At 39.4% G+C, this 12,593-nt stretch overlaps 1 protein-coding gene and 4 non-coding genes across 5 annotated transcripts in view; 4 read left to right on the top strand and 1 right to left on the bottom strand.

Moving 5' to 3' along the window:
• LOC106927377 (homer protein homolog 3-like) overlaps positions 1 to 3,302 on the top strand; it is a 37,989-nt gene extending 34,687 nt beyond the window's left edge. Inside the window, exon 10 of the mRNA XM_088014431.1 lies at positions 1,846 to 3,302. Coding sequence (XP_087870557.1) covers positions 1,846 to 2,031 — 186 coding nt within the window. The 3' untranslated portion in view covers positions 2,032 to 3,302. The remainder of the gene's footprint in view (positions 1 to 1,845) is intronic.
• A 2,154-nt stretch (positions 3,303 to 5,456) lies between these two features.
• Positions 5,457 to 5,530, top strand: trnan-guu (transfer RNA asparagine (anticodon GUU)). Its single transcript has one exon. It is a non-coding gene; the product is annotated as a tRNA-Asn (tRNA).
• Positions 5,531 to 6,328: 798 nt separating this feature from the next.
• On the bottom strand, positions 6,329 to 6,400 carry trnad-guc (transfer RNA aspartic acid (anticodon GUC)). Its single transcript has one exon. It is a non-coding gene; the product is annotated as a tRNA-Asp (tRNA).
• Positions 6,401 to 6,927: 527 nt separating this feature from the next.
• On the top strand, positions 6,928 to 7,001 carry trnan-guu (transfer RNA asparagine (anticodon GUU)). The gene has a single exon. It is a non-coding gene; the product is annotated as a tRNA-Asn (tRNA).
• Positions 7,002 to 7,877: 876 nt separating this feature from the next.
• trnag-ucc (transfer RNA glycine (anticodon UCC)) lies at positions 7,878 to 7,949 on the top strand. Its single transcript has one exon. It is a non-coding gene; the product is annotated as a tRNA-Gly (tRNA).
• Positions 7,950 to 12,593: the final 4,644 nt, after the last annotated feature.

The raw sequence follows: 12,593 nt of genomic DNA on the forward strand, positions 1-12,593 counted from the left end.
GAAAGACCCCAGGCTGGGAATCGAACCCAGAACCTTTTTCGGGATTCGATTCAAGGCAACAGCTCTACCAACTGCACCACTGTGCAGCCCCCCTAAGATTATACATAAAATCAAATAAATATCACAATACTGCCTATATCAAAATACTCTTAAGTAAAAAAGGAAACTTTCATTCAAAGTAAAATGCAAGTTGCATTAAAATAAATAACCCTGTGTCACTAAATCAAAACTGCCTGATAGCATGGCTAATTGTTTTGTTTTGGTTCTGATTGATTGTTATGACCAAGTGGTGTAATTCTGCAGAACACACAGAAGAGGCAGAGGAGCACCATTTTTTTTTCCTTTTCCCACAGATTATCTATCTACTGTTAGAACAGCGAAAGTTTTAATACATATGTTCAAACTTTTTTTAAGTTAAGGAGAAGTTTAATGTGAGAGAATACTGTCTGGTAGAGCTCCAATCCCGCTACGTCTGCATCTCAGAAGTACGTAGCAGCGATCCAAAAGTAAGAGCAGAGCCCAGCATCTTCCACCACTATCTCGATGACTTAAATCATTTTTCAGGTTATTTGCTAAGCTTTCTGACCGTTATGCTCATCCAAGTAAGTGTTGGGAATTGTGCGCTGCTTTACCTGCTATCTGGCAGCTCCAGATGTCTTTTTTTTTCTGCAGTAAGCCTCAATATAGCCATACTCCGTCAAGTGCTTGTTTTCTAAATCTCATATTGAATCACTGTGTTGAGGCATTTTGACATGCGTCACCCTGAGGTATTTTTTCGTTGCAAGACGCAAAATTCCCACCACTCTCAGAACGTCAAAGTTCCACCCAACTTTGCTTATGATTTGCTGCAGTACGCTTGCGCAATGTGGAGAAAAGGGGGAGATGTGCTGCTCACTGGTTTCTGCAGGCTGCAAAGTATGAGATACTGGTGATCGGCGATCACCAATCATATACTTTTTCACGGATCATCTGATTATTGGTGGATGATCGATCAGCACACCACTAGTCATCAGGGAACACCATACATGATGCAATATTGGACATGTTGAATATCCATGATTTAGATCAGAGCAGTCCCAATGCCCTTCAGAGAGGACCAGATCACTCTTACCACAGACAGGAATTTCTCTCAAGATTATCTTAAGAGCCATCCTGATAATTGGGGCATCCTTAAGATTACTGGAAGAAACTAGGCATTAGGTGCTTATTTTAAAGTGTCTAATGAAGACTGCTTAGGCAGAAGTTCCATTTTTCCTCTTCACATTCTCTCTTTTTCCTTCCCAATAACCCTATTTCAAACAAGAAACATAGAGAGCCCCAAATGCCAAAATAGTATTTTTTTAAAAAAGAAAATATTAGCATTTACTATATATTAGAGCATTTCTAGACTACTTGTATGTGATGAACGCCTCTCTCTTGTCCTTGGTCAAGACACTTCACCCCTCTTGCCTGCTGGTGATGGTTGGAAGGCCCAACTGCGCAATACGGCCGGGCAGCTGTGGCTATGATCCAGGACTTGCCACAGTTAGCGTGTAAATGTGTGCATGAATGGAAATTAGTAATTTCATTTTAAGTGTCTTAGAGTGTCTTAATAAAGCACTATATAGGTCTAATATTTCATTTCCTTATCTTACTGAAAATTAAACTATAGTAAGGTAATGAAAAATGGAATCTTGACCAAATCAATTATTTTCCAAGACTTGGTTCATTCTAAAATAATTTTTTAATGTCACTTTCTACACACTCCCAGTAACTTCATGATGGTATGAGGAATGAGCAAATTATTATATTGTCTCATTCTCTGTTTGTGGTTCTTATTGTAACAATGTCTTATGCTCACTGTAGGAAATGGAGATGCGAAGCTCAGAGTTGGAGCGTCGCATCCAGAACACAGAGCAGACACTGAGTAATTCTCTGGAGGAACGAGATCGCATGGATACTGAGATCCAGAGGGCCATAGAAATTCTGGACATTAAGATTTTTGACCTGAACGATCTTCGGCAGAGCCTTGTAAAGCTTCTTGACAAATAAGAAGGGCTGAGGAAAGATGTCAACATGGAATCAACTGACAGAAAAGGAGTACCTAATGTGGTTACATTTCCCATTGTTATAGCAACAAGCAAACTAAAAAGGTTTGAGCTGATCCCTGTGCTACAGAGCACATAAATCACTATTGGAAGGGAGGATCACTCCATATCTGTGCTCAACCAGAGGTTGCTGTGTATTCATCAAGATAATTTACAGTAGGTAGAGGCCTAAGCAACATCATATGTGGTAATGCTTCTCAGACCTAATCTATAGCTTCAAGTTGCATTCAAAAATTAACTAAATGCAATAAGCAAATTTTAAATAAGTGCTTTAATAACATAGATTTTCAAACAGGTACTAGTATTTTCATTAAACTTGTAAAAGATAGCAGCACAGTGCTATAATAAATAAACAGCAATTTTGTTCGTCACAACAATTTGAGACTGTAAGAGAAAAGGAGCAAAACGCTTGATTTTTTTTTTAATGAAGGCAAATACAGAGCAAGAAAAAATACTTAGACTTGCCTATTTAAGAAACTTAACTCTAGTTAAATAGATAATCTTATAGTTAGCTTAACATGTCCAAGTTATGCTATGTAATACTGGGAAGACATTGAACTTAAGTTTTTTTTAATGTAAGTGATCAAATATCAATAAGACTGCATTGTTTGATTAATGGAAATACCAGATCTGAATTTTGACACCAAAGATCAAATGTTAAGTGCAGAATATGTAAGACCTCTGTTAATAATTGCATCTTTTTTTTAAAATAAACTTTAAATTATTATGTCCGAGTAAATCTAAAGAATGTGTTAGTATAGAGAATTTAGGGAAACTAAATTAGGATAAATAAGGCCTTTCTACAGAATATATTTAAGCACACAAATATTTGCCATATTAATTTTACTTTTGAAGATTATCTTCTGTGCGTTATCTTAAACTATACTAACCTTTAGGTTAAGACTAGACATTTTAATGACCATATCATATTTAAGAAAGTTTGTTTTACCTTCAATATTTCATTTAATGTTCTTGATTTCTATCATTTGTTTCACTGATTTATGAACAATAAGCCAGGAGCTTTTAAGAGTTTGGTTGTACGCAATAAATAATTCATATTTCCTGTATAATTTGCAGAATATAATTTGATTGCTTGCATGATTTTTCTCTTTTCAGGCCTTACTGATCACTTCTTCCAATGGTAGTGAAGAGACTTGACAGCTTTGTCTTAGACTGAGTTATCAGGGAGGAAATAAATGCAATGTTTTTTTAATAGTTTATTGTGTTGTTCTGTTATTTTGTGAAGGATATCCTATTGTCAGGTTATATAAACTATGCATATGCATTTTAAGTAAGGAAAACAGGAAAATTATTTAAACAAATGTAGACAGGTCAAACATGTTCAAAGTCACAGTTCCTGAGAGAAAATGTTATGAATTCAAACTCAGACTTAGTTTTATACAATACAGTGACGTGTCAACAAAACTTCCAACATCCACAAGATGACATATTGAGTTTTAGACATACTATTGATGCATTGCATATTACTAATTAAGATTCAAAAAATACATTTCTTACACTCTGTTACATGAGCTTTCAGTAAAAGAATAAGCCATTATGTGTGTTTTCCCCATAAACAAAAAATGTTTATGGTTCAGCTGTACATGGTATCAGCTATATATTAAAGGTGTGAACTAAAGCTGCTTCTCCATTCTCAAGTCTCACTCTAATTGGTTAGTTTCTGGCTCGATTCTACCTCAGTTTGGAGCACCTTTACTACAGTCTGTTCTTCACTTTTGAGGGCCTGAATATTGGCAGGAACGTGAACACTCTAAATTAAGTTAATGTGTTAACTTAAGTTCGGGAGCTGGGCCACGCCCAAACCAGACCTCTAATTTTCCAAGCAGCCTATTTATACTGTGCTCACCCATTCATCTCAGTCTGTTATGTTTCGTCAACGGTCAGACCCGTGACTGTTGCTACGATTACAAATCTACAAATTCAACTCGCCACGGAATGGGACGTGGCTATTCAGCTCTACCTAGTCCATGGGCCAGACCATTTTTTTGTCCATTTCAGGGTGGCAAAGTCTATCAATATTTTTTGAAAATATACATGTCTCTAGTTAATATTTTGGTATGATAGCCCTTCCAAAATGGTAGCTGAGTCATAGTTATCTCATGAAGTAAACAACCCCTTTGGAAAAATTCTGTATTTTGGGAATGCTGTATCTCTGGTTTAGGGTCATGGTATGGGCATTTGTCAAAGGTCTGTAATGCAATATTTGGTATCATCTTAAAGGGGACACTCTTGGCTTTCATTTAAGCCATGTTTTGAGTTTCTCTGACCAACACAGAGGTCATTAGAGGTCGTTAAACCAAAATTATTACACATTTTTCCACATCTTTTGACCAAACTAGATACACTTCTTTCATCCCAGCGGTATCCAGGGACACCAGGGACACAAGAGTTAATGACTAAAATACCCAACAGACTCTAAGGAATCAGAAAATATATGATATGCCTACACTGTCCGTCTATGGAAGGAGAATATGAGCTATAATTTGAAGTTACAGATTTGCGCTATAACCTTAACTGGTGTATATGTTGGGGGTTTATTGGGGGTTTGTTTAGCGTGTCACTCTCGTCTAGTTTGTTAGTTATAAAAAAGTTAATCAGTAATAGTAGAAATGTACACTTACATAGACTTTAGGATGCTGTATTGGCCTATTTATCAGATTTTGTGAGTTTTTCCATCATGGGCTACACAATAGTAGCCCAGGATGGCCACATAGAGACATGGCAGAATGAGAGAGGATACCACCCTCATTAAATGACAAATTCTGAGGTAAAATAAAAAAAATGATTATTTTCAGATGCTTAGGCTACTATTGACAGCATAATTCAGATTATTGTATTACATTTCTGCCAACAGTTGATAACCTTAGGCCAGTAGTTCTTAACCAAAGTAAGTGCATAAAACATTTTATTACCTTACAAAGAATGTGGGATTTTAAAAAAATGGTTATTGGACAATATTTTTTTTCTTGGTAGTCGGGTTAAGGGTTATTAACATTAACATAACATAAGCTTCTGCCAGAACTGGGACTCAAACTCAGGAACTGCTGGCATGTCCTGTTTGCATGGTGTCGGCACGTTACACCAATTCGCGGCTGAACCACCAATGCACACATGACAATTACATATGACCTCATCAATACATTCCGGAATCAGATCCTGTCTTAGAGACTGGGGGAGGGGTTGATGTCTTCAGCCAACCTTTTTAGAAGTGTTCCAAACAGACCTCTAATGTCCTCTTACTCACTCCAGACTGCACTATATGCTATTTGAATAAATATCTCATTGGTGGGACAATCACAATTCAGTGAGAATACACGTGTACTAAACATAATGCTCCTCAACACAACAGTCTCTGTGGCGCAATCGGTTAGCGCGTTCGGCTGTTAACCGAAAGGTTGGTGGTTCGAGCCCACCCAGGGACGCTTAATTTTTTTTTTTTTTTTTTTATTATTATTTTCATTTATAGCTGCCCTTGAAGCCATGATGCCACATGATTATAAAGACAATGTGCTATTCAATTTTAGTTCAGACATGCCATGTCAGTTTTGATGAAGGAAAAATGTAAACCCAAAACTGAGAAGGGACAGTATATTCAAAAGACAAAACCTTACTCAGGGTTGGCAAAAAGTTGGATTCTTTGGCAACAATGACAGAGAGGAGAACATTAGAGAAACTCCTGGCTATTATGGATAATGACAGCCACCACCTGCACACTGTCTTCATCATTCAGGAAAGTCTGTTGAGTGGGAGGCTGCTTGTTCCAAAGTACAGGACCAATAGCCCGAGGAACTCCCCTTGTGTAATTAAGCTATTGCCACTGTCACGGATCCTGAATGTGAAATCACAGACCTGACACCAAATCACTGACCTGACACCAAATCACTGACCTGACACCAAATCACTGACCTGACACCAAATCACTGACCTGACACCAAACCAAAGACCAGACCCTACTGAACTGAAGACTGGAAGAGACACACAGCATGTCAACTACTTACCAGATCACACCATCCAACCAGATATATGTTATTCATTGTTTCATTTATGAAGCCGAAAGTGGCAGCAGCAGCCTAAACACCAGCTTCTTAAGCCAACTCTTACCTCTTCCTCTGTTCTGCCTTCACATCTTCAAATCTTGTGATTTCTACATTCCCATCAACTTCAATTATATTGATCTTCAAAGAAAATAGGCAGAAATAATAATGAAAAAAAAAAAAACACTCCCCGTCGGGGAATCGAACCCCGGTCTCCCGCGTGACAGGCGGGGATACTCACCACTATACTAACGAGGAGATTATGTGTAAAATGTCGCCAAAAAGCATAGAAAAACAAATTCTGTTGTATGAGGTGTTGCTATATCTATTCAACTTTTTGATATGTGAACAAATCTCACCATTATGTATTGAAGTTTACAGCAGACTATACTTATGCTTATTCTAATACAATAAACATCTATAAATTATAAGCTTCTTTGCTGAAGTACTTACATCCAAGAATAAATACTATATACAAGTTTTAACAAAAGACAATTTTATAATTCTATAAAAGCAAAACTACAACAAAACAAGTGTTCTAAGCACAGTTCTATTCCACCCTATATGTTGTTTGAATTGCTCCTCTTCTCAGTAGGAGCAATTAGGTTTGCAGGAATATATTAAGAACAATTTTTTTCTGGAACTGTCAGGAACATCAAATGATGTTCTTGACAGTTTCTAGACAAAGTATGTCCAGGAAAGCTAAGAAACCTCTAGATCGTAACAGATATGTGTAAAGCAGCTCACTTTCTCAAAAGGGGTGGCATAAGGGTTCCCTGTTAACTGTCTCTGTGGCGCAATCGGTTAGCGCGTTCGGCTGTTAACCGAAAGGTTGGTGGTTCGAGCCCACCCAGGGACGCTTAATTTTCCAACTACCTATGAAACTGTGACACCACTTTTTTTAATGGACAGTGCCTGTTGTATGCCAGCTATACCAGTTTAGTGTCCTTGTTCAAATTCAACAAAGACTAAATGATACAGCACAGTGCCCACGAACAGGTTACCTGTCCAGAATGTACCCTGCCTCTCACCCGTTGACCGCTGGAGATAAACACCAGCAGGGGTGCCTGCAGGACATTATTAGAGGGTACACACAAAACCAGGGGTGCTCAAGTCCAGTCTAAAAGTTGTAGGGCGATAGCTCTCGAGGACTGGACTTGAGCACCCCTGCACAAAACTATCATTGAATCTGATCCACACATACACTGAAACATACCCAACATGCACAAACCGCACAAACCTAACCCACACTGATATGCCACATGAACACGATGTGCATGGCACAGAAACTGCAGATCTGACCCACACAAGGCCCAACTGTCGCGCACAATTAGACACACACAGAAACCTATATGGCTGCATAAGTTTTTTAAAATAATTTTAAACAAATTATACTAAATGATAAAGACAGAAAAGGAAAACCTATCTGAGGAGGAGAATGCTGATTCCCAGGCTCAGGTGGTTCATCTGAGACTTCCAGAGGAGGGCGTGAAGTGACAAAGTTTGCTTCATTTCTACACTTTGTGATAAACAGTTTGACTAGATTTCACAGTTTAACTCTCCCACTCTAGTGTCTTGTTGAGGAAGATGTCATGGTCTCTCAATGGAGAATTGATGTGTCTCCTGTCAGCGGGTCAGTTCCTGAAACCACAAGAAAGAAAAAAAGCCAGGCTGCGCATATGCAGGAAGAAAAGTTCAGTTTGGGTTAATGCAACCCCTCTTGAAATTCCATCAGGCGTTGGTGGTATAGTGGTTAGCATAGCTGCCTTCCAAGCAGTTGACCCGGGTTCAATTCCCGGCCAACGCAGTTTTTACATTTGTTGCATATACATCACATGTGTCTTCTCACATGTTAATGATTATCCTTGGAATGCTCCCAGAGTATTGTGGAAGGAGGCTTACCCTGTGTAAAGTTATATATATATATATGGAAAACCACCCTTGAAGCCAACTGCAAACCACTTGCACAAGTGTCCATCAAATGTGGCATATACCAAGGAGATGCTCTGTCCCCACTGCTGTTCTGCATAGGCCTGAACCCCCTCAGCCAAATCATCAACAAGACTGGCTACGGATACCGACTCAAGAACGGGGCCACAATCAGTCACCTCCTCTACATGGATGACATCAAGCTGTACGCCAAGAGCGAGCGAGACATCGACTCACTGATCCACACCACCAGGATCTACAGCACTGACATTGGGATGTCATTCGGACTAGAGATGTGTGGCCGATGGCTACAAAGAGAGGGAAGGTCGTCCACACAGAAGGGGTCTCACTCCCAGAAGGAACAATAGCAGACATAGAGCACAGTTACAAGTACCTGGGAATACCACAAGCAAATGGCAACCTCGATGAGGTCACAAGGAAAGGAGCCACAGCCAAATACCTCCAACGAATAAGGCAAGTCCTGAGAAGCCAGTTCAATGGCAAGAACAAGATCCGTGCGATAAACAGCTATGCCTTACCAGTAATCAGATACCCTGCCGGAATAATTAGCTGGCCAATGGAAGAGATAAAGGCCATGGATGTTAAGGCTCGGAAGCTACTAACCATGCATGGAGGGTTCCACCCCAAATCCAGCACCCTGAGACTGTACACAAGCCGTAAGGAAGGAGGCAGAGGACTAGTGAGTGTGAGAGCCACTGTCCAGGATGAAACATCCAAGATCCATAAATACATCAAGGACAAAGCCTCAACGGACGATGTGCTCAGCGAATGTCTCAGACAATGGGGAACAGAGGACGAGGTGCTGGAGGAACCATCATGGGAGGACAAGCCCCTACATGGGATGTACCACCGACAAATAACTGAAGTGGCTGATATCAGGAAATCCTACCAATGGCTGGAAAAAGCTGGACTCAAGGACAGCACAGAGGCCCTCATCCTGGCCGCCCAGGAACAGGCCCTAAACACCAGAGCAATAGAGGCTCAGATCTACCACACCAGACAAGACCCAAGGTGTAGGTTGTGCAAGGAGGCCTCTGAGACAGTCCAGCACATAACAGCAGGGTGCAAGATGCTGTCAGGGAAAGCGTACATGGAACGACATAACCAAGTGGCGGGCATAGTGTACAGGAACATCTGTGCAGAATATGGACTGGAAGCCCCGAGGTCAAAATGGGGGACACCCCCAAAGGTGGTGGAGAATGACCGAGCTAAGATCCTGTGGGACTTCCAGATCCAGACAGACAAGATGGTAATGGCGAACCAACCGGACATTGTGGTGGTGGATAAAGAACAGAGGAAAGCCGTTGTGGTGGATGTAGCAATACCAAGTGACTACATCATCAGGAAAAAGGAGAAACTGGAGAAATACCAGGGCCTCAGAGAGGAACTGGGAAAGGCCTGGAAGGTGAAGACCACAGTGGTGCCTGTGGTCATCGGGGCCCTCAGGGCAGTCACCCCCAAACTGGAGCAGTGGCTCAAACAGATCCCAGGAACAACATCAGACATCTCAGTCCAGAAATGTGCAGTTCTAGGTACAGCCAAGATACTGCGCAGAACCCTCAAGCTCCCAGGCCTCTGGTAGAGTACCCGAGCTCAGAGGATGAGAGACCACCCGCAGAGGGTGAGAAGGGAATTTTTTTTTTTATATATATATATATATATATATATACTGAGCAATATGTGTGCCCTTAGGACTATCATTATATGCTCATTGTTATTTATTATTGTTGTATGTTTATTCATATTACTTTATTTATTGTGCTATACTGGGACAAATTAAATTTCCTCCCCCCTTTAGGGGATCAATAAAGTATTATTATATATATCATAGCTGCCTTCCAAGCAGCCATAGATATAAATCTATAGAAAGGATATCTATCTATAGTCATTACTGACAACACCAACTATAGTTTTAAATAAAAGGAAAAGACAAAACAATGCAAGTAAAATGAGACAAAATTGTATTTCATGTGAAAATGCACAGTGAATGCTGTAAGCTGAATGTTTTTGGTGTAAATTGCAGAAGCATTTGAAATCAACTGCAGATGACTTGCAGAAATGTAAGAGATAGGAAGAATGAAGCAAAATCCTGCCAAACATATATAGAAAAATTGTTGAAGAGAGAAAAAACAAACAATGCATAAATCACACAAAAAAGAGTATTAGAAATTGGTGCAGAACAGCGCTTACAAAGCTAAACTGTAAGTACGCAGCATTTTACAAGGTATAAAGAGCTAAAAAGCTAAAGCTAGCTGAAATACTAATGATGGCATCTAGGCTATCACTAGCACTTTGACCTGCATTAACATACTCCATGCAGTGTGAAAAAACATGTAATAGAAAAAATTTGATTAAAGCTAAAACAAGCTAAAATTCTAATGATTGACAGCACTAACATGTTGTCCTAAAGTAATATACTCCCTTTTATTAGCATGCGGCCTGTAGATGCATTTTCAGAGTGTTCCGTCCGAGCATCCACAAGCCAGAACAGCTAGCGTCCATAAACCAGAGCTATAAACCAGCAAAAAAATCTGCAACAAAAATAGGAACTCAAGAGTGTGAATGCATGTAGGATATATGATACATCAGTGAGATTACTTACTCTTTAAATGATCAGTTACCTAAGGATGTAATCCTCCTGCAAGCCCTTACATCTGCAATAAACAAAAAATATTTCTTAGCATCTTGGATAGAATCTTTGAGCACAGAAAATAGTGGTGTATCAGGTCCGATACTAGCGTCAAGTACTCGTAAAAGCAAACCTCTTCTCCAGACCGATACCACTTTTCAGCAGGGTTGTGCTGTGATGCAACTCAAAAGTTAAACCACACTTCATACTAGGTAATGGTGGCAATACACCAGTAGGTTATTTGCTGATCCACCAAAACAACAGAAGAAAAAAAAAGAAAGGGAGACGCTAGAAAGCGGAAAGGGGCGAAAATGTCTGTAGTTTGGAGCAGAGGTGCTATAGACTTTTTGATTGACCATCATTTTGACATAATCTATCTTTTTTTTTTAATTATAATGAGAATAAACTGCATTTCATTTTCATTCTGCATAGAGCTGTTGTAAACAATTATTTTAGTAAGTGAGTATTCTATCGATTATTCTTACAATTAATAGAGTATATGCCACGGACTTCCGTTTTAGCACTTCCGCATTTTTTTTCCACATAGCCTGCTTCCGGTGCACAGGTCACTCTGTGTTAGAGATGGAGTTTTTCACTTGGTCCTTGCTGGATTTGCCCACAGTAACCGTTAACCATTTTAAAAACAAAAAGCAGCAGGAGGATGTAACTTCATAACCTTCATTTTCTAAGCAGAATCTCAGAGGGAAAAAAGAGAAATTACTTTGTCTAACGCAAGAAAAGATGATAGCAGCCAAGTGGAAAAAATCACTCTAACGTGGATAATAATGATGAAACAGCAAAGGTAGATAATCATATATTCGGGATTCGGGAAAGACGTGATTTGCACCATTTGTTCTGTGGGTTTTTTATGTGGGTCGGTGCCACTTAAGGTTTTGGACCTTAATCTGACTGACTTCTTGTGTGGTTTGGAGCATTGCTGCTCTCGGCTGTTTTTAAATTACCGTGCTCGGTATCGCTCCGACTGCATGTTAAATGTATTTTATATAATTGTCACATAAACAAAAACTAAGGAGTTGCCTAAAAATAATTTAATACTCCGTATAACATAAACGCACATCAACACACACGTATTGACTTACCTTGTGCCGAATCGCTGCCTCTGTTCTCAGCCTGTTCCGGTAGCAGTGGATTTCCTCCGGCATTATTTTCCTCCAACAAATTATTCCACTAAACGAACCACGTACAACTCCCTTTATATCCCCCATCTTCCCATTTCTGACGCTGGATCTTCAATATCCTCAAGCTTTGAAATAGCAGGCAGCTACAAACCGCGTGTTAGCTGTAGTGGCTAAGTTTTGGCTACAGTCCGCTGTCGCCTTGATATCAGCTGGAAAATGAAAAAAACTAAGCACTGGATGGTACTGGCTAATTACTGGAAACAACGGCACACCACAAAACTCAGTTGTTGAACCAGCAGCTCACAGATATTTTAAGTTTTGCGTCTTTTTCATGGTACAGATCTTGCAGCTTCAGCCAAGAACAATAGGAGCAAGCAGGACCCGGAACCAACCTATATGGAATAAATTCAAACGGAAATACGTCACCACCTCTCGCGGCATATACCCCATTGAGTAATCAAATTAAAGATTTGATAATTTTTAATTTATTGGTAAATTCTACCATAACAGCAATATTAATATTGGATGTCCACATCAGCCCAATTTTTCTGTAGTGTAGAAAATTAACCTGTAGCGATAGTAGCTCAATTTTTTAAGTTAACCTGGACAAAAACTTATACAAAAATATAAAATGATGTTCAATTTAATAATAAAGCAACAGGCTCACAAAGACATGTCTAGAAACCAGTTTTTAGTTTTGATTTGATTTTTTAAATTTGATTATTTATTTCAC

The sequence above is a fragment of the Poecilia mexicana genome, unplaced genomic scaffold (assembly GCF_051168715.1).
Source record: "Poecilia mexicana isolate PSO_F unplaced genomic scaffold, ASM5116871v1 scaffold_17, whole genome shotgun sequence".
Classification (NCBI taxonomy): Eukaryota; Metazoa; Chordata; class Actinopteri; order Cyprinodontiformes; family Poeciliidae; genus Poecilia; species Poecilia mexicana.